General features: G+C 41.5%; 1 protein-coding gene across 2 annotated transcripts in view; it reads left to right on the forward strand.

The window, feature by feature from the left end:
• Positions 1-19,456, forward strand: part of tgs1 (trimethylguanosine synthase 1) — a 55,415-nt gene extending 35,959 nt beyond the window's left edge. For both annotated transcript variants that reach the window (XM_078216182.1, XM_078216181.1), the window contains exon 13: positions 19,286-19,456. In XM_078216182.1, the coding sequence (XP_078072308.1) occupies positions 19,286-19,396 (111 nt within the window). In that variant the 3' untranslated portion in view covers positions 19,397-19,456. The remainder of the gene's footprint in view (positions 1-19,285) is intronic.
• Positions 19,457-22,187: the final 2,731 nt, after the last annotated feature.

The following is a 22,187-nucleotide window of genomic DNA, read 5'->3' on the forward strand; positions in this document are numbered from 1 at the left end:
CTTAATACGATTAATGTTACCAGAGAGGCAGTGCTGGGTAGACTAATGGGACTGAAGGTGGACAAGTCCCCGGGTCCGGATGGAATGCATCCCAGGGTATTGAAAGAAATGTCAGATGTAATAGTGGATGCGTTAGTGATTATTTATCAAAACTCGTTGCATTCTGGGGTAGTGCCGGTTGATTGGAAAACGGCTAATGTTACGCCGCTGTTTAAAAAAGGAAGGAGACAAAAGGCGGGTAACTATAGGCCGGTCAGCTTAACGTCTGTAGTAGGGAAAATGCTGGAATCCATTATTAAGGAGGAGATAGCAGGGCATCTGGATAGAAATGGTTCGATCAATCAGACGCAGCATGGATTCATAAGGGGAAAGTCGTGCTTGACGAACATGTTGGATTTTTATGAAGATGTGACTAGGGCGGTTGATGGAGGAGAACCGGTGGATGCGGTGTTTTTGGATTTCCAAAAGGCGTTTGATAAGGTGCCCCATAAAAGGCTGCTGAAGAAGATTAGGGCACACGGAGTTGGGGGTAGTGTGTTAAAGTGGATTGGGGACTGGCTATCCGACAGGAAGCAAAGAGTCGGAATAAATGGGTGTTTTTCCGGTTGGAGGAAGGTAACTAGTGGCGTGCCGCAGGGATCGGTACTCGGGCCGCAACTGTTTACCATTTATATAGATGATCTGGAGGAGGGGACGGAGTGTAGGGTAACGAAGTTTGCAGACGACACAAAGATAAGTGGAAAAGTGAATCGTGTGGAGGACGGAGAAGATCTGCAGAGAGATTTGGACAGGCTGAGTGAGTGGGCGAGGATATGGCAAATGGAGTATAACGTTGATAAATGCGAGGTTATACACTTTGGAGGAAATAATAACAAATGGGATTACTATCTCAATGGAAACAAATTAAAACATGCTACCGTGCAAAGGGACCTGGGGGTCCTTGTGCATGAGACGCAAAAGCCCAGTCTGCAGGTACAACAGGTGATCAAGAAGGCAAATGGGATGTTGGCCTATATTGCGAGGGGGATAGAATATAAAAGCAGGGATGTCTTGATGCACCTGTACAGGGCATTGGTGAGGCCGCAGCTGGAATACTGTGTGCAGTATTGGTCCCCTTATATGAGGAAGGATATATTGGCATTGGAGGGAGTGCAGAGAAGGTTCACCAGGTTGATACCGGAGATGAGGGGTTTGGATTATGAGGAGAGGCTGAGGAGATTGGGTTTGTACTCGTTGGAGTTTAGAAGGATGAGGGGGGATCTTATGGAGACTTATAAGATAATGCGGGGGCTGGATAGGGTGGAGGCGGAGAGATTCTTTCCACTTAGTAAGGAAGTTAAAACTAGAGGACACAGCCTCAAAATAAAGGGGGGTCGGTTTAAGACAGAGTTGAGGAGGAACTTCTTCTCCCAGAGGGTGGTGAATCTCTGGAATTCTCTGCCCACTGAGGTGGTGGAGGCTACCTCGCTGAATATGTTTAAAGCGCGGATGGATGGATTCCTGAGCGGTAAGGGAATTAAGGGTTATGGGGATCAGGCGGGTAAGTGGTACTGATCCACGTCAGATCAGCCATGATCTTATTGAATGGCAGGGCAGGCTCGAGGGGCTAGATGGCCTACTCCTGCTCCTATTTCTTATGTTCTTATGTTCTTAATTGTGAATAGTTGAGGTCCCACTATAGATGCTTGTGGGACAACACTGATCAATTCATTTTAATTCAACAGAATACCTATTATCCATAATCTCTCGTTTTTTTCCTGCCTAACCAATCTCCTAACTAGGTCAATAAGTTACCACCAATGCGATGAAATTTAATTTTAACTTAAAGTCTCTTGTGTAGAATTTATTGAATTATTTCTGAAAGAACATATGAAATACTTCCAAAAGTGACTTTTATACTGGCATTACAAGATCGCTACAACAGCAAATGCTGAATGTAGAAATTAATAACAGAAAAAACATAGAAGTTTCCTCTTGAAATTGTCTTTTTGTTTCACAAATTGGTTTATTCCTGATTTTTGTGTTACACAAACTCCCACTTTTGATAACTTTGTACTATTTTACCTACAATGATCATGACGGTCAAACTGTGTACAGTTCATGATCACATTCAAGTTATTTTTCTGACAACTGCATGGTGTTTTAATTGCAAAATATTTTTCAGTAAATAGCATGCAGCATTCTTTTATACCTCAAGCTTTTATCTACAGTCTTAGAATCTAGCCAAATGCTTGGAATTACATTGACACTGAACTGTCTAATGTACACGGCAACTATTTGCCTCCGATATCATCAGGAAAAAAATGTTTATTTCTACTGGAAGGGAAGCCACAGCCCTCTGCTATTATTATAGTAAGCAATTATCTGCTTCCGGTTGAGAATCTAATTCACAGAACAAGTTGAAAGCTTGAACTACTAAATATTTAAGATATTCTTTCATTCTAAAAGCTCCATCAAAAATGATGCAGTTTTCTTTTCTGAAACTGTAACTATTGGTTTGATGATCTGGTAAAATCTTGTGGAGTGAATTTCCAAATGTGTTTTTCATTCATGGGATGTGGGCATTGCTGGCTAGGCCAGCATTTATTGCCCTTGAGAAGGTGGTGGTGAGCTGCTTTCTTGAACTGCTGAAGTCCATGTGGAGTAGGTACGCTGACAGTGCTGTTAAGGAGAAAGTTCTAGGATCTTAACCCAGCGACAGTGAAAGAACTGGGATATATTTCCAGGTCAGGATGTTGAGTGGTTTAGTCATCATAGAGTCATAATCATAAAGTTTTACGGCCCAGAAAGAGGCCGTTCGGCCCTTCTGCACCTGCCATCAAGTACCTACCTATTCTAATCCTATTTCCAGCACTTGGTTCGTAGCCTTGTTATGCCATGGTGGTTCAAATGCTCATCAAAATGCTGTTGTGAGCGTTCTGCCTCTTCCACCTTTTCAAGCAGAGAGTTCCAGATTCCCACCACCCTCGGATGAAAAAGCTTTTCCTCAATCCCCTCTAAATCTCCTGCCTCTTACCTTAAATCTATGCCCCCCCGCTTATTGACCACTCTACTAAGGGGCAAAGTTTCTTCCTTTCTACCCTATCTATGTTCCTCATAACTTTGTACACTCAACCAGACTAATTCCTAGGATGGCAGGACTGACGTATCACTGACTGTGCGTGCATGTGTAAAACTTTTCATTTGGAATCTATATACAAAATATTTTTGTTCATTTATTATCACCATACTCTCCAAAAAATCCTAACTACTTGGCACATGCTAACTTACTGAAAGCAAGCCTCACATCAGCCACCCTCTTTTAAAAATGAATTGCAAACAATTATCGCACTCCTGCATACTTTTGATTTTATTTGTTAATTTCAAGTTTCTTATCCTTCAGTACTTCTGTTTGAAGTGAATACTGATGAACATGGATTTTTTCTAAGCTAATGCACCTTCTCTCATAATCACCAATACTGTGGTGAGACATATGTTGATCGTCCAAAGGAACATTAATTGTAGTTATCTCCACAGATGCTATCCGATAAGATAGTCAACATCTTTTCATAAAGGTAGGGGAGTGTAAAACTAGAAGGCATAGGTTTAAGGTGAGAGGGGAGAGATACAAAAGGGTCCAGAAGGGAATTTTTTTCACTCAGGAGGGTGGTGAGTGTCTGGAACGAACTGCCAGAGGCAGTAGTAGTGGTGGATACAATTGTCTTTTAAAAAAGCATTTAGACAGTTACATAGATAAGATGGGTATAGAGGGATATGGGTCAAATGCGAGCAATTGGGACTAGCTTAGTGGTAAAAACTGGGCGGCATGGACAAGTTGGGCCGAAGGGCCTGTTTCCAGGCTGTAAACCTCTATGATTCTATGACCGGCTGAGATTTCCTAGCATTTTCTGTTTTTTGTTTGCGATTCCAGCATCCGCAGTAATTTGCTTTTATATTAGTTCTAGTTCTTTGTACCCATATTAAAAATAAAGGACAGGTATTTTGTTCTCAAAAGGAAATAGTTGTGGAAAATCTATTCCGTAATCAAATTGAAAATGAAAGGTACTCAAAACTACCATTTGGATATTAACATGTCCGTACCATTTTTTTTCTTGTTTTACAGAAGGTTTATTGTTCATATTTCAATGATTCTGAGATTAGCTTTAGATAAGCAAGCCTTTGCAACTCTAGTTAATCATTGAGAGAACATTCATGTACTGCTTTGAACACCAGGTGCAAGCCATTGGCAATCTGAGTTTTTTTTAAATTTCACTCCATCAAAATTACAAAGCCAACGTGCACAGTGGATGGGGCAAGTCCTTAATCCATCTCCTTGCTTGCTCCAAAAAACAATTTTGAATCCAATTCATGGAGACACACAAGATCCAAGCTGTCAAGAGAAGGCATTGCATCTGATCTTGGGCTTAATCTGAGCCAAAGTTTGAACAGCATGCCACTGCAGTAAATAAGGTTGATATTCATTCTGGTTTCTTTCAGAATACAGGTGATCACATTTTCCAAACCAACCTCTCCAGAGCACTGTCCTCACAGTTCTTTAATGCAGATTGAACCTGTTATGGGGACCCGACTCCCGTCCTTCACCTGATGCTTCTGCAAATTTTCTCCATTGCGCCTCACACTCCCTCACTCATTTTATTCAAACATACACACAAATGTACAAAATAGGAGCAGGAGTAGGCCCCTAAAGCCTGCTCTGCCATTCAATAAGATCATGGCTGATCTGATTGCAGTCTCAATGTGACATTCTCACCCACCCCTGATAACTTTTCACCCCTTTTATCAATTATCTACCTAGCTCTGCCTTAAAAATATTCAAAGATTGAGCTTCCACTACACTTTTAGAAAGAAATGGTTGTTCCCTGGCCAGGTATTGAATTTGGGCAACAGCAGTGAAGGAGCTGAATCCTCACCACTAGACCACCAAGGAACCTCCCTTTTGCTGCTCCTCTACTGAGCCTCAGCAAGGGCTCGGAAGAGGAAGCTGTCAGTCGGGCAGGAAGGCGGTGCATAGAGTAGGACAAGGAATTGGCAAGAGGATATACGTAGAAAAAGTTAGCAACACGGTAGCACAGTGGTTAGCACTGCTGCTTCACAGCTCCAGGGACCTGGGTTCGATTCCCGGCTTGGGTCACTGTCTGTGTGGAGTTTGCACATTCTCCTCGTGTCTGCGTGGGTTTCCTCCGGGTGCTCCGGTTTCCTCCCACAGTCCAAAGATGTGCGGGTTAGGTTGATTGGCCATGCTAAAATTGCCCCTTAGTGTCCTGAGATGCGTAGGTTAGAGAGATTAGTGGGTAAATATGTAGGGATATGGGGGTAGGGCCTGGGTGGGATTGAGGTCGGTGCAGACTCGATGGGCCGAATGGCCTCTCTGTTCTGTAGGGTTTCTATGATTCTATATTCTATATTTTTAAATGCATTATATTTAAAGTTTTCATTTACGTATATGGAACATAGGCATATACAGTATTTCAACTTACAAGGTCTAAGTTTTAGTGTCTTATGATAGGAAAGGAATGTAACTACAGCTTGTATATAGTTGTAGTGGGAAAATTTGATTTACTTAATGTTGTTTAACTTTAAGTTCCACTTTTCTGGAACACAACTACACTTTATGGGAGAACTTACATAGTGCTGAATGAACGTGTAATTAATCAAATGCATTTTTCATTAAAATTTCAAATCACTGTATATTTGCTGCAAACAGACCCATTTTATGCAGGAAACCAATGAAAATTTATACCAGGAAAAGTCGGGTCCTGATATGGTGATACTGGATTGGATGGGGTGTGTCAGAAAAAAAATGGAGATTGTACTGTCTCTTAATGGATTTCGTCTGTTTTATAAAAAAAGAAAGAGGCTGTATAATTCTGCAAGGAAATTTGATGGTTTGGGTGTAAATAATTCATGTTTACATTGAAAGGAATTTATAAGCCAAGGAAACCTTGAGTTGTATGATAAGGCATAATTAGCATAAAGAGTTGTAAACTTGTGAATAGATTTTCAGTTGGTGTAATGGATGTGCTTTTCATTGAAAATAAACATTAACATTTCTCATTTAAATGATTTAGGGTTCAGGGCCTGGTACAAAAGCAAGATTGATAAGAAAACTTTCTCCCTAGCCCTGGTAATTGGACTTCAACAAATTGGACCCACTGAATCAAAGACTATTTCCTCGGGTGGATGGAGCTACTACAAGGGGGCATAACTATAGGGTTCGTGGTGGGAGATATAGGAAGGATATCAGAGGTAGGTTCTTTACGCAGAGAGTGGTTGGGGTGTGGAATGGATTGCCTGCAGTGATAGTGGAGTCAGACACTTTAGGAACATTTAAGCGGTTATTGGATAGGCACATGGAGCACAGCAGGATGTTAGGGAGTGGGATAGCTTGATCTTGGTTTCAGATAAAGCTTGGCACAACATCGTGGGCCGAAGGGCCTGTTCTGTGCTGTACTGTTCTATGTTCTATGTTCAATGGCTTTTCTCTACCTCCTTTACAACCCTCGGGAATGTTTTCTCATTGATATATCATGCGCTGAATGTACAATAGGCAGATTTGAATCCTGCAGTGACTTGCAGGAGGCAGATCTCCTGCAATGTTGCTTATTGACATATTTCATAGAATGATAGAACATAGAACAGTACAGCATAGAACAGGCCCTTCGGCCCACGATGTTGCGCCGAGCTTTATCTGAAACCAAGATCAAGCTATCCCACTCCCTATCATCCTGGTGTGCTCCATGTGCCTATCCAATAACCGCTTAAATGTTCCTAAAGTGTCTGACTCCACTATCACTGCAGGCAGTCCATTCCACACCCCAACCACTCTCTGCGTAAAGAACCTACCTCTGATATCCTTCCTGTATCTCCCACCACGAACCCTATAGTTATGCCCCCTTGTAATAGCTCCATCCACCCGAGGAAATAGTCTTTGAATGTTCACTCTATCTATCCCCTTCATCATTTTATAAACCTCTATTAAGTCTCCCCTCAGCCTCCTCCGCTCCAGAGAGAACAGCCCTAGCTCCCTCAACCTTTCCTCATAAGACCTACCCTCCAAACCAGGCAGCATCCTGGTAAATCTCCTCTGCACTCTTTCCAGCGCTTCCACATCCTTCTAATGATGCAGCATAGAAGGCCGCCTTTGGCCCATCATTCCTCTATCACCTAATTGCTAAAACAATCCAATTAGTCCCACTGCCCTGCTTTTTCCCCCATGTCCTGTAATTTTTTCCTTCAATTATTTCTCCAGTTCCCCTCTCTTTACTGGTGTATCTGCCTCCACCACCCTTTCAGGCAGTGCATTCCAAATTATAACTTCCTGTATGACGAAGGAGCAGCGCTCCGAAAGCTAATGGTGTTTGCTACCAAATAAACCTGTTGGACTTTAACCTGGTGTTGTTAAAACTCTTACTGTGTTTACCCCAGTCCAACGCCGGCATCTCCACATCATTACTTTTGTTTGCCAATCATTTTAAATCTCTGCCCTCTTGTTACTAACACTTCTTCTGTTATGAGAACCGTTATCAGAACTGTTCATAATTTTGAAACCTTGATCAAATCTCCTCTTAAACTTGTCCGCTTCAAGGTGAACCTATATCAGCTTCTCCAGTCTCTCCACATAATTTGCATTTATGAGCAGTCCAGAAGACCATGCCAGGATCAGCACAAGGCATGGCCAAAAATGAACCTGGTTGAAGCTACAACACAGGACCGAGTGCTTGCTAAACAGCAGAAGCAGCATGCTATACACAGAACTAACAACAAAGGGATCAGATCAAAGCTCTGCAATCCTCCCATATCTAGTAGTGAATGATGATGGACAATTAAAAAATAACTGGATGAGGAGGCTCCACAAATACCCCATCCCCCGTGGTGATGTAGTCCAGCCATTCGGTGTATTTGCTAGCATCCTTAGCTAGAAGTGCCAAGCAGATGATCTATTTTGGCCTCCTTCTGAGAGGCCTCCCTAGCATCACAGATACCAGACTTCAGATAATTCAATTCACTCCACGTGATATGTACAGTACCATTTGCTACTTGCTGCATGTGAGTTCTTGCCCACATGCAGCAAGAACCCTGGACAACATTCAGGCTTGGGCTGATAACGGGTATGTAACATTCACTCTGAGTTCCAGTAACCATCTCCAAAAAAAGAGAATGTAGCTATCTCCCCATAACATTCAACAGCATTACCATCGATGAATTTCCCACTATCAAAGTCCATTGTCCAGATTCTGAGCTGGACCAGCAACTGAATACTGTAGCTACAAGGGTAAGTAAGAGACTGGAAATTCTGCATCACCTAATACTCCTGATTCCCCAAGGCACAGGTCAGGACTATGATGGAATACTCTCCACCTAGACTGGGTAAGTGCAGCTCCAACAATACTCAAGAAGCTCAACACTATCCAGGACAAAGCAAACCTGCTTATTCAGCACATCATGCACCATATTGAACATCACTCACTCTGCCACTAATGTGAAGTGACAGCAGTGTGTACCATACGTAGGATGCATTGCAGCTACTCAACAGACCTCCTCCAACTTCACCATCCAAACTCTTGACTTCTACCACCTAGAAGGACAGGGCACCAGATGCATGGTAGTACCAACACCAGCAAGTTGCCCTCCAAGCCACCCACCATCCTGAATTGGAATCTTCACTGTCACTGGGTCAAAGTCCTAAGAAATCCCTTAGAAACATAGAAACTGGAAGCAGTAGGCGGCTATTCAGTCCTTCGAGCCTACTCCGCCATTCATTTTGATCATGGCTGATCATCGAATTCAATATCCTTACCCCCCCCCCCCCCATATTCCTTGATCCCTTTAGCCCCGAGAGCTACATCTATTTTCTTCTTGAAATCACACAACATTTAGGCCTTAACTACATTCTGCACATTCACCACCCTCTGGGTGAAGAAATTTCTCCTCACCTCAGTCCTAAAAGGTTTACTCCTTAACTTCAAACTATGACCCCTAGTTCTGGACTCCCCCACCATTGGGAACGTTCTTTTTGAATCTACCCTGTCTAACCCTGTTAGAATTTCATAAGTTTCTATGAGGTCCCCTCTCACTCTTCTAAACGCCAGTGAATATAATCCTAACTGGCTGAATCTCTCCTCATATGACAGACATCCCATCCCAGGAATCAGCCTGGTAAACCTTCGCTGTACTCCCTCTTTAGCAAGGGCATCCTTCTCGGATAAGGACACCAAATCTGCACACAATACTCCAGGTGTGGCCTCACCAATGCCCTATACAATTGCAGCAAGACATCCCTATCCCTTTACTCAAAACCTCTTGCTATGAAGGCCAACATATAATTTGCCACCTTTACTGCCTGCTGTACCTGCATGCTTAATTTCAGCGACTGATGCACGATGACACCAAGGTCTCGCTGAGTACCCACCTCTCTCTCAATTTACACCCATTCAAGTTGTAATCTGTCTTCCTATTATTGCTACCTAAGTGGATAACCTCACATTTATCCACATTATACTGCATATGCCCACACACTCAGCCTGTCCAAATCTTCGCAGCACCATGGGTGTACCTACACCACATGACCTACAGCAATTCAAGGAGGCAGCTCACCATCGCCTTCTCAAGGGCAATTACAGCTGGACAATAAATGCTGATGTGGAGATGCCGGCATTGGACTGGGGTAAACACAGTAAGAAGTTTAACAACACCAGGTTAAAGTCCAAATAAATGCTGACCAAGCCAGCGACAGCCACACCCTGTGAAGAAATTAAAAACTACACTGGCCTCTTTGGAAGGAGTATGTTTTGTGCCAGGAGATTTTATTTAAAATAAAATTGCAATAATCTCAAACTAGGGTTTCTTGACATTTGGCAACATGAGTGTCGTGTGCCCCAGGGTGACACGAACAGTTAGTCAAGGATGCACCATGTTTTCTACATTGTTCTCAAATGTCTGTTGTTATTGCTGAGCAAGCAGGATGCAGCTGCTTCAGCACGTTTTAAAAAGTAATGCTCATCTTCAAAAAAAATACTGTGATCTAAATCCTAGATGATTGGTTCATTAGATTGCACTTGCTGAACAGTTACAGCAGAACAATTTCAAAGTTTGAGTAGGTTATTATTAAAAGAGAATTTCAAATTTGATCCCAATTGTGTCAGCTGTTAGGATGAAGAAAATTATTTATTGATTAACTTAATAAGATCCTGATTATTATGCACTCACTGGCAATATTCCAGAAATAACAAAAATCCACAGGATTGCGTCATAAATAGAAGAAACAAAGGGCTGGATTTTGCATCTTGCCACTGGGACCACAGTTGAATGTACCAGCAGATTTTGCTGAGGAAGGTAGCAGCATCTGCATGTTTATTATGACATTTTTGGATTCTTGAACAAAAAAGACTGATTCTGAGAGTAGGGGGCCTTCACAATTCTAGCCGTGAACACCCCTCCACTGCGGCCTACAGAATGTATAAGTTACGTATTCACACCAAGGTGGGATTGATATTCCACTGTAAATATAGTTGCACCAACAAAAATCCAACAATATATTTTCTATGAACTCAGTCATAAGAGTTGACTATATTGTGGCAAAAAGCAGGCTCGAGAACCTCGCCCTGATAATAACTGAACAATTGGAAGGAAGCAAGAAGAAGGATTTATAGTTGGAAGGCAAGCTTCCTTTGTACCTTTAATTGGCCTCCTTCCTGTCGGATGGTCACTATTTGGCCATTCGCGCTTGATTGGATACAAAGTCACCAGGCTCAGAAGTGAGTGGCCCCTTTGATTTCCGTTCCACCTCCCTCACTCTGCCGAGAAACATAAAATCCAGCACCAAGTTTCCATTTTCAATTTCAGAGTAGATGACAAATGATATCCATGACCAAGACTGTATCAATCTGATTGCAAGATACATTTTCCGTTATGACTGGATTTCACCTCAGTGTGTACTAGAGTTTCTAAGCTTAACACAAATAATGTCATCTAATTCAATACCACTGTTACAGAATAATTTTTTTTAAAAATCACTTGTGGGATTGCAACAGGCAAGGCCAGCATTAACTAACCTTTAGAAGGTGGTGGTGAGCATCATCTTGAACTACTGCAGTCCATCTGTTGTAGTACACCCACAGTGCTGTTAGGAAGGGAGTTGCAGGATTGTGATCCAGTGAAGGAATGGCAATATATAACAGAGACGCAAGGCTGGAATCGAACTAGGGCTCCTGACGCTGTGAGGCAGCAGTGCTAACCACTGCCATTGTGCTGCCCTGTGTTGTTGACTATGGTTCCATTGCCCTTTCAGGTATTCCAGATCACAATTTACTGTATTGTTTTTACCTCTGGTCACCTCTAGTCATTTTGCCAAACATTTTAAATGTGTCCACTAGTTCCTGATCCTTATGCCAGTGGGAAGCTTCTCCTTAAAGTGATTTTGAACATCTCTAATGAAATCTCCTTTCTGAAGAGAACAATCCCAGCTTCTCCAGTTTCCCCATGTAACCGAAGTTCTTCATTCCTGGTACCATTATCATCAGTCTATTCTGTACCCTATCTGAGGTCTTGACAGTCTTCCTAAAGTGTGAGGCCCAGCATTGTCTGCAATACTTCAGTTGAGGCCTAACGGTTTCTTTTTAAATGTTTTGCATACCTAACCTCTTTGATTTCTTTTTACTCTATGCCTCTCTCATACAGCCAAGGATCCCCACATCCCTTTTCGGTGGTCTTCTCAACTTGTCTAGTCACCTTCAAATGGTTGTGTATGTGCTTCCTTTTTAAAATCATACCATTTAGTTTGTATTGCCTCTCTTCATTCCTCCCACCAAAAGAAATTATTTCACACTTCCCTACGTTAAATTTAATCTGTCACATTACAGCCCTTTTCACCATTCTGTCCTCTTGAAGTCTGTTACTATGCTTACTACGTCTGAGAGTTTCATGTCATCTAGAAACGTTTAAACTATGCCCTATATATCCAAGTCTAGGTCATCAATATATATTAGACGGAGCAGTGGTTCTAACATTGGCCCCTACATTTTTCTCTCCAGTCATATGGATATACAATTTAGGAGCAGGAGTAGGCCACTTGGCCCCTCAAGCCTGCTCCGCCGTTCAATAAGATCATAGCTGATCTGCTTGTAACTTCAGTCCCACATTCCAGTCTACCCCGATAACCTTTCACTCCCTTCTTAACCAAGAATCTATCTAGTTCTGCCTTAAAAATATATACAAATAGTCTGAAATTAATGGTAAACCATTACCCTCTGCTGTCTTTCCCTTAGCTCATGTTGTGTCCATACAGTCACAGCACCTTTATTCCCAAAGACTTCAATTTTGCTAATAGGTCTGTTGTGAGATACTTTATCAATTGCCTTTTGGCCAGTCTATATGCACAACATCAATCATCGCCTTTACTTCATTAAAGAATTCACTCAGGTTAATCAAGCAGTCTTATTGAATTGTATGCAGGCTTTCATTTATTAGCCTATTTATTATTGGAGGGTAGGTCTTATGAGGAAAGGTTGAGGGAGCTGGGGCTGTTCTCTCTGGAGCGGAGGAGGCTGAGGGGAGACTTAATAGAGGTTTATAAAATGATGAAGGGGATAGATAGAGTGAACGTTCAAAGACTATTTCCTCAGGTGGATGGAGCTATTACAAGGGGGCATAACTATAGGGTTCGTGGTGGGAGATACAGGAAGGATATCAGAGGTAGGTTCTTTACGCAGAGAGTGGTTGGGGTGTGGAATGGACTGCCTGCAGTGATAGTGGAGTCAGACACTTTAGGAACATTTAAGCGGTTATTGGATAGGCACATGGAGCACACCAGGATGATAGGGAGTGGGATAGTTGATCTTGGTTTCAGATAAAGCTCGGCACAACATCGTGGGCCGAAGAGCCTGTTCTGTGCTGTACTGTTCTATGTTCTATGTAGCCATGTTTTTCCATGTGCCTGTTAATTTTGTCCCAGGTTAATGTCTCTATATGTTTCCCTCCCATCATCGTCAGTCTGACAAGCATTTAGTTGCTGGATTTATTCCCTCTTCCCACTTTTGAACAGGGTTTTAATAGATGCAATCTATCAATCCTTTGACACCACTCTCCATATATAAAGGGGCTTGGGAGATTTTGCCGGAGTTGTTTGAGCTCTGGCAGATGTCTAAATACCTTCTCTTTATTTCTTATCTTACCCAACTTTCTATCACTTCTTCTCTTACATTATTGGCAGCATCCTCTTTAATGCCGACAGATACAAGGCACTCATTTGGTACCTCAACCAATCCACCTGCCTGCACAAAATCTTATTAGTCCCGAAACAGGTTTCACACAAGTTTTTTAGGCTAGTTTTGCTCATTTATTTTTTACAGAAATTGAATATTGCTGAAAAAAAAGACACATAGTTGAAGCCTATCACTCATCAAGGCAAATGCAAAAATGTCAAATTTCAATTACAAATACTACAGGAGAAAAGAGGTGCTGAAAGGAAACTAGGCTTCCCATTCTTTCAGATAATTCAAAAAACGCAGGCCTCAAGCCGTGCACATATTTTGAACCAAAAATTGTTATCGTCGTTTGAAATTTGACATTCTTGCATTTGTCCTGATGAGTCCAAGATGAAAAGCTTCAGCAACATGTCTCTCTTTTCAACAATGATTTGTTATTGCTCAGCAAGCCGCATTAATCAAGACAATACGGTAAGAGCAGGGAAGTGAAGTCTAATTGGACAGGCTTTTCCATGTGCTGGCACCGAAATAATGGCCCACATGACCTCTTTCTGTGCTTTATCATTCCATACTGATTGCCCCCACCCTTCTTTTGACTCCCCAGTTATTTATATGTTTTGAAAATATTTTGCGTTCCCTTTTGTTATTTGTTAATCTCCTCTTATATGCGCTCTTTGTCCCTTTATTTCCTTTTCTAATTTCCCATGTTTAAATTCGTAAACAGCTTGTTTTTTTTAAAAAACTGAACTTTAACACAGTATGTCACATAAGCTTCCTTTTTCTGTTTCATTTTAACCTCTCTAAAATTGGTCACCCAGACAGCTAGAGCTTTGGGTGCCCTTTTCTTTTTTCCCTCATGTGAATGTGTCTACTCTGTACCCAAACTAGCTCTTCATTGAAAGCCTCCACTACTCATTATTAGCTTAGCATTTACGAAGCAGCCCATTATGTTAATAATTATTCCATTGGAAGATTTTTTTTGTTAAATATGTAGTGTTTAAAGATCATATCAGTGTTGTGTTACTGTTTGTTTTTGTACAATACGGAAAGAGGAAGTCTAACATAGATAAATATAGAAATTTAACCCCTTTGTATAATTCTCTGTGGGGACATATTGGTCATGAAAAACAAGGTATTTACTATTCACATTTGTTCTTGTGCATCTATTGAGCTGCTGAAGAAGGTTAATTAATTTGTTTCACTGGTTGTTTTCCTCTTTTTTACATTTTTTTCTCGAGTATGGGCAGTAAATCTAGTCAGTTATTTTATTCGGCAAAGTACAAAATGAATGGTATTTTTTTACAGTTGCAGTCTGTTTTTATATTGTTTTCTTAAATCATTCACTGCAATTTGCCTGTGAATCTAGAAGTGAGAAGTAGAAAACACTTGCATTTCTTTTATTTGCCAGATTACGGCGAAGACACGGCTACCTTTTTAACATTAGTGCTGGCAATAGTAAAAAAATAATTAGCATACTGAGATTAAAAAACATAGTTAAGATGTTTGTTTATTAATTATAAAGTATGTTCGATTGGATTGGTCTCTAGAGCCAATTTGACTCGTACTATTTTAACATGGTCGCAGTGTAAAACCATAGCCACAACATTGTGTGGTTAGCTGGTATACAGTTGTATGTTGTTGCTGCAATCACTGAGAGTTGTCTTTCTGTTTATATCCTTCACACCCTCACCCATACATCTTCACACACATCCACCCATAGACAAAGATAGCCACATACATCAACACATCCCTCACCCCTCCCCATACACACCCCCTGTTTCTGATGCACAGTTCAGACAAGTGTATCTCGCATGCCTTTCCACGCCCTGCGCCTCCCTACTCCCCAAACACCTCACTCATTCCTCCTCTCACGCCACCTCTCATGCAGCACACTTTGTCCCCCTCTGTCATGTACACTTCACATGTGACCCAACTCCCACTCTCACCTACTTCACAAAAACACAAATGCTACCAAAACTGTTGACAGTATAAAGACTGACAGTGGTAGATGAAAAATAGCTTGAAATGTATTCCTTCAACAAGTTTCAACAAGTCTATGTCACCAATGACAGTTAACAAAACAAGCCAAGTTTCTCTTGATGCCAAGTACTCTGGTTCCATGGACCTAGGCAGCAGCTTATTTGCGAAACATTCCAGATAGCCCATACTTCCTTTCTCCATTCCTAGGAGCACACTATTCCTATTTAGCTACTGCTGAGAAGCTCTCAAAGCATCTCTCTCTCTCACCTAGTCACTTCAGAATATAATCTGTCTTCTACTTAGGCAGCAACTTCTAAACCCACTATTTCTACCATCTAGAAAGAGAAGTGCAGCAGATGCATGGGAACACCACCACCTGGAGGTTCCCCTGCAAGCCACTCACCATTCTGACTTGGAAATAAACCCATGTTTCTTCACTGTCACTGGGTCTAAATCCTCAATTTCCCTTCCTGGCATCACTGTGGGGTTTGTCTATATCTCAGGGGCTGCAACAATTTTAGAAGGCAGTTCACCACCACCTTCTCAAGGATAACTAGGAATGGGTGATAAATGGTGACCTAGCCAGCGACACCCACATCCCATAAATTAATTTTTCAAAAATTTAACCCCTATTCCTTCCTCGGGAAAATAACCTTTCCATATAGAATCATAGAATCCTACAGTGCAGAAGGAGGCCATTCGGCCCATCAAATCTGCACCGATCACAATCCCACCCAGGACCTATCCCCACAACCCCATGCTTTTACCCTAGCTAGTCCCCCTGACACTATAAGGGGTAATTTAGCATGGCCAATTAACTTAAACCACACATCTTTAGTCTGTGGGAGAAAACCCACGCAGACACGGGAGAATGTGCAAACTCCACACAGAGTGACCCCAGTCGGGAATTGAACCCAGGTCCCTGGCGCTGAGGGGCAGCAGTGCTAACCACTGTGCCACCATGCTGCCCCCTCTTCCATATTCTCTCTTTCTCACACACTCATTTTAACCGTCTCTTATCCTTTCACTCATTCACTTTGTAAGTTTGGCAGCTCTCAACTGCTTCCACTATGCCTGGGTGTATCTCCCTCGTATTCTTTTGCTATTTTACTGAAATTGGTTTATCTATTTTTTATGATGGCATGTGCCTCACAGCGCCAGGGACCTGGGTTCAATTCTGGCTTCAGGTGACTGGCTGTGTGGCGTTTGTACGTTCTCCCTGTGTCTGCATGGGTTTCCTCTGGGTGCTCCAGTTTCCTCCCATAGTTCAAAGATCTATGAGTGACCATGCAAAATTGTCCCTTAGTGTCAAGGGGATTAGCCAGGTAAATACATGCGGTTACGGGGTTAAGGCCTGGGTGGGATTGTTGTCGGTGCAGGCTTGATGGGCTGAATGGCCTCCTTCTGCACTGCAGGGATTCTATGATTCTATTCTAAAAGTAGGTGTGAATAATGTACCTGGTGGAGATTTGGAATGAGATGGGGAGATGCCATTTGTGAAATGACGTAACCTAACAGCAAAGGGAAACTAGTGGTTAATTCCTAGGTTAGTAGAGATTGAGCCCTTGCACCAAGAAAGAGCAAGAGGTCACAGGGATTGATGTGGGAGAGAAAGAATGTTAAGACCCATTTTGCAATGCTGCTGAACCTTTCAACAATCTCCGCCTGCCCTGGTAACAATACTTAAAAAACCTGCAGCATATCAAATTAATTCCTTATAGAGAACCTTGCAATGCAACCAGAAGAATCAAACTTTCTTCACAAACACTGGACAACCATCAGTCACCTCCAAAACAGGCACGGTAGATACTGCCACCTTCTGCATAGATGGAAGGTTAAAGCATCCCAATCGTGCGACTGCTCAGCTTCTAATCAGACCTTGGAACACTTTATCGAATACTGGTCTCCAGAGGAAGGTTGGCCTACAGGATTTGATGCTGTTTTGCTGGAAGCTTTAGCCCTGGTATCTGACTGGGATGTGGATATTTAATTTTTTTCCCTACTACCATACAAAAGAACTATAAGTAATAATCTGAAGATTTAGGTTAATATAGTGAGTCAAGATTTATAATCCAGATTAGGAATAGTTGCAACATATGGGTGAAACCTAAATCTAGTGCAAAGGACTGCAGCCCGTGACATGGATGCTGAGAGATGAGCTTTGAGTGCAGCAGTGTTTGAGATTTGCTGTGGATAGGACTTGAATCGCATTGTGGCCAAGGAGCATTGTGACCTCTTTATGGTGGGGTCAAAGCTATGATGCAGAGCAGAGTGAGATGTAGTGAGCTCATTGATTGGTAGGACTTGCTAAATAGCCCTGATCCTGGTAGGACTTGCTAAACAGCACTGAAACTGCTGCTTAGTTTTAACTTTGAGAAGCAGCAGTGATCAGGTAAATTGATACTGAAGGTGAGTTTTTAAAGTGAAGAGGACAGAAAGTGGATCATTTTGGGATACAGAACACAAGCTAAAAAGGTAAAATAAGCAGGATAGTGGATTAATGAGGTAGTGGGGGTTACAGTAAGACCATCTTTTCTAACGATCCAATTAGTCTTGATCAGCATTGGTATTACAAGTCATTAAATATCATCTATCAGGTAAAAAAAATTATACCTTTGTTATTGAAAATTGTTTCCAAGGTTTAACTCGGTTCTGCAAAGTACTCTGAGCATTTGAAATATGGCTATTCCCTACTAATGTGGAAGGTACGAACATTTTGCATAATAAGCAGCCAGTGTTGTCTGAAATTCTAAATTATTTAGACTGACTTAATTTAAAATATTAAGTCTGGCAGAGAGATTTCATTTTCATGCTACAGTGGATTGCAATTTTGCAGTTTAAAGCATCTTATTTGATCACTGTAGGTTTTAGTGTCAAACTGAAAAAAGCTTTTATATCTGAACTACATGCTTTATAAAATGGTTTATAATTCATACAGTTCTACCACATGGCTTCCTTGCCCTTATCTTCCTTTGTACAAAGGAAGACAGAAATTTAGTATTTAGTGTTTTTCAGATTATGGATTATAGCAAGTACAATCTGCCTATTGCAAAAAGTAAATTTTATTTTAGGATTGGACCTTGCACTCGCATTTTCTTGCCTATTGCATCTTTCGTTTCTTTATTTGACCCTTTACTACTCCCTTTCAGCCCTGCCCCAGCAACTTCTTTGTCATATGATATCTCCCGTCTTCCACCCTCTCTCACACCTTCCTTTGTGTTCTTTCTCATTTGACCTACTTAAAATCAATTACATTTCTAACCTTTCCCCTGTTCTAATGAAAGGTCATTGTTGACTGTTTCTCCACAGATACTGGCAGACTTATTGAGCATTTCCACCATTTTCTATTTTTAGATCTATTGTAACTTGCTTCATCATCGATTTCCTCAGTTGGCAATAGTTTGTACGCTTTGAAATAAAATCCTAGCTAATGTAGTCTTCCAAGAAAATTTGACTACATTCTTAACTTTGTGACTGATTTTGTCTTTTTTTTTGGTCAGCTGTGGCTCAGTTGGTATCCGTGCTGACCTTTGAGCCAAAGGATTCCAGGTTTAAGCCCCATTCCAGGCTGACACTCCAGTGCAGAGGGTTACCTAAGGGAGTACTGCACTGTTTGGAGGGGGGGGGGGGTGGTTCCAAAATTCAAATGTTAAACCTTCTTGGGTGGATGTAAAAGATCCCGTGGCACTATTTTGATGACGAACAGGGGAGTTATCCCTGGTGGCTAGGTCAATATTTATTCTTCAATCTCAAAATATCTGTACGTTATCATGTTGCTGGTTGTAGGATTTTGCTGTGAGCAACTTGACTGAGATATTTCCTATATTACAACAATGACACTGCTTCGAAATTACTTAATTGTTTCTGTAACACACTTTGAGATGTCTGATGTTTGTGAAAAGCACTATATGAATACACTTTTTTCTGGCATTGTTTCCTTTCTTTCGGGGTAAGAACCAGCTGCAGGCTGAAGGAAAATGAACTTTGAAAATAAAATCTGAAATAAGTATTTTGTAATGCCACTCGAGTGCTATATAGGCTGGAACTCATTTTGATGTTGCATTTTTCCTCTGCTTACATGCTGGCTTATTTATTTGTTGCAGGTGGCTTCCTTAGCTGGAGCAGGAGGACAAGTTGAAATTGAACAGAATTTTCTCAATAATAAACTGAAGACGATCACTGCTTATTTTGGTGACTTAATCCGGAATGAGTAGAGCAATTTAAAAATCAGCGTTGTATGATTTATATTTGATCCTAATAAAACCTTTTACTTAAGTGGTATGTACTGTTCATTCCAGTGAAGAAAAAGAACAACTTGCATATACATAGTACCTTTAGCATAATAAAACATCCCAAAGTTATCAGGGAAAAAATTGACACTGAAGCAGATATGGAGATATTGGGACAGGTGACCAAAAGCTTGGGGAGAGAGGCATAGGGAGGGAATTCTACAGCTTGGGGTCTTAGCAAGTAAAGGCAGAACCACCAATGGTGAAGTAAAGTGTGTCTGAAAAGAGTCCTCTATATGTTTAATTATAGGAAGGCTATTGAGGCAATAGAGAGGATACAAGTTCAGGAGAATGCTGCATGGTATGAGAAAATTAGAAATAAGCAGAAAGACCTGAAATTTGCATCTGCTTTTAGGAGTGAGGAGATTTTCTGGTGATTTTAATAGAGATGCATCAGATTATGAAGGGTTGGGACAGAGTTTATAGAATTGAGGTGATTTCCAATGATTGAGGGCTCGAGCAAATGTAAATAAGATTGAAGGTAAGAGTTTTAGAACATTAGGAAAACCTTACACAGAGTTGTGAGGCTCTGAAATGACCATTTGAATTTAGTGACTGAAGCAGACAGCAATTGAAAATGATGATAAAGGGATGTGGGAAAAGGGCAGCCATAAGACTCTGCTGTCGGGGAGGATATAAACACTAATGTGGACTGGTTGGAACAAACAACATGTTTCCATGCTATTATTGTATATAACACATTTTGCAACCACAACACAACAACTGCTGTAGCTCCAGCATAATGCTCAGCTTTTAAAGGCAAAATTCCCATCTATCTCTGCAAGTTCTTGAACCCATGCTAAACATGGACCAAATATTTATCTTTTCATTCAATAGAGACTGATCCTAAGAGTTAAGCTGGTGCTAGTCCTGATGTATATACTCAGCTTTCCACCCAATCCATCCACGAACATGAAAATTAAAGTCAGAAGAACCATATTGTAAGATATTGTAAGAAAGTGAGTTTTAAAGTTAAAAATAGGCTAACATTAACAGTGCAATGAAGTTACTGTGAAAATCCCCTATCACCACACTCCGGCACCTGTTCGGGTACACTGAGGGAGAATTTAGCATGACCAATACACCTAACCAACACATCTTTTGGACTGTGGGAGGAAACCTAAGCACCTGGGGGAAACTCATGCAAACATGGGGAGAATGTGCAGACCGTGACCCAAGCTGGGAATTGAATCCAGGTCCCCAGTGCTGTGAGACAGCAGTGCTAACACTGTACCACCGTGAAGCTATTGCACTGTGGTAGCAGATATTTCTTCCAATCAACGTATATCAGATTTGAGCTAAATAGCAGGAGAATCAGATGAAGGATCCATACTCTAAACTGCAACTTCTCTGTACTCTCCATAGTGTGAGAGTTGCCAGCATTTTTAGCTTCTCTCAGACTGCAACTTTAATTTTCTCCCCGGATTATGTTATTGATTATTTCTTCAGTTGAAGAACAGTGAACAGATATTGGCAGCAGACCACTCTACTCATGAACAAGGTAATACTTTGACCAGTGAGATTGTCAAACAATTGTTTGCACCAGCACCTTCAAAACCACTTCTTGGATGATGCCATAGTTGTCTTTTCTGCCAGGGGCCACCAAGCACCTTCTCATTGGAAGCATAACTCAGCATTCTGAATAAATAATTAGGATCAGGGTGGCACGGTAGCACAGTGGTTAGCACTGCTGCTTCACAGCTCCAGGGACCTGGGTTCGATTCCTGGCTTGGGTCACTGTCTGTGTGGAGATTGCACATTCTCCTCGTGTCTGTGTGGGGTTCCTCCGGGTGCTCCGGTTTCCTCCCACAGTCCAAAGATGTGCGGGTTAGGTTGATTGGCCGTGCTAAAATTGCCCCTTAGTGTCCTGGGATGCGTAGATTAGAGGGATTAGTGGGTAAAATATGTAGGGATATGGGGGTAGGGCCTGGGTGGGATTGTGGTCGGTGCAGACTCGATGGGCGGAATGGCCTCTTTCTGTGCTGTAGGGTTTCTGTTTCTATTTCTATTAAACCCCCCATAAGGAGGCAATGACAAATTTTAGAAAATTTGGCTAGTTGATCACGTTCTACTTGGAGACAGAACGTCAGTTTTTAGATGTTAGACTGGATTCTCCTGTTATATATTCAAGTGTCTCCATCTTGTTGATTCTGAAGGTATTCGTAAAAATAGAAAAATGGTTTACAGCAATATTCAGCAAGACTTTTTTTTACTGATCATTTTTACCAGTGCTTCCTGTAGTTGCAAGAACAACTGACTAGGATGGAGTTCAGCATACAGTTGACATGTGGTGAATGAAGTACTGGAGGAATGGTATTCCTCCAGCTGTGCCAAAAAAAGTTTTGTTTTCATATTTGTTCTAAAGGAGATTAATTAGTACAAACTTAGAGGGCATAATTGATCCTCCTTTTGAAACACAACAAAACTTTGGAATCCAGACAATAAAATCAAGTAAACACAAACGCACTAAATTGCATGTTACATTGAAATGAGCCATGACTCAAACTTCGGGTATGTGCATTAACTCACAGCAGTACAAGCCAAGATTTTCAACCTCGATCTGATATTACGGAATTATCAAAGAATCCCTACAGACAGAAGGAGGCCCTTTGGTCCATCAGGTCCGCACTGACTCTCTGACAGTGACCTCTCACCCATCCTATCCCTGTATGAGTATTTTGGGTCAAAGTAAGAGGGACGAATGAGGACAAGATCG

Source organism: Mustelus asterias, chromosome 7 (genome assembly GCF_964213995.1).
Source record: "Mustelus asterias chromosome 7, sMusAst1.hap1.1, whole genome shotgun sequence".
Lineage (NCBI taxonomy): Eukaryota > Metazoa > Chordata > Chondrichthyes > Carcharhiniformes > Triakidae > Mustelus > Mustelus asterias.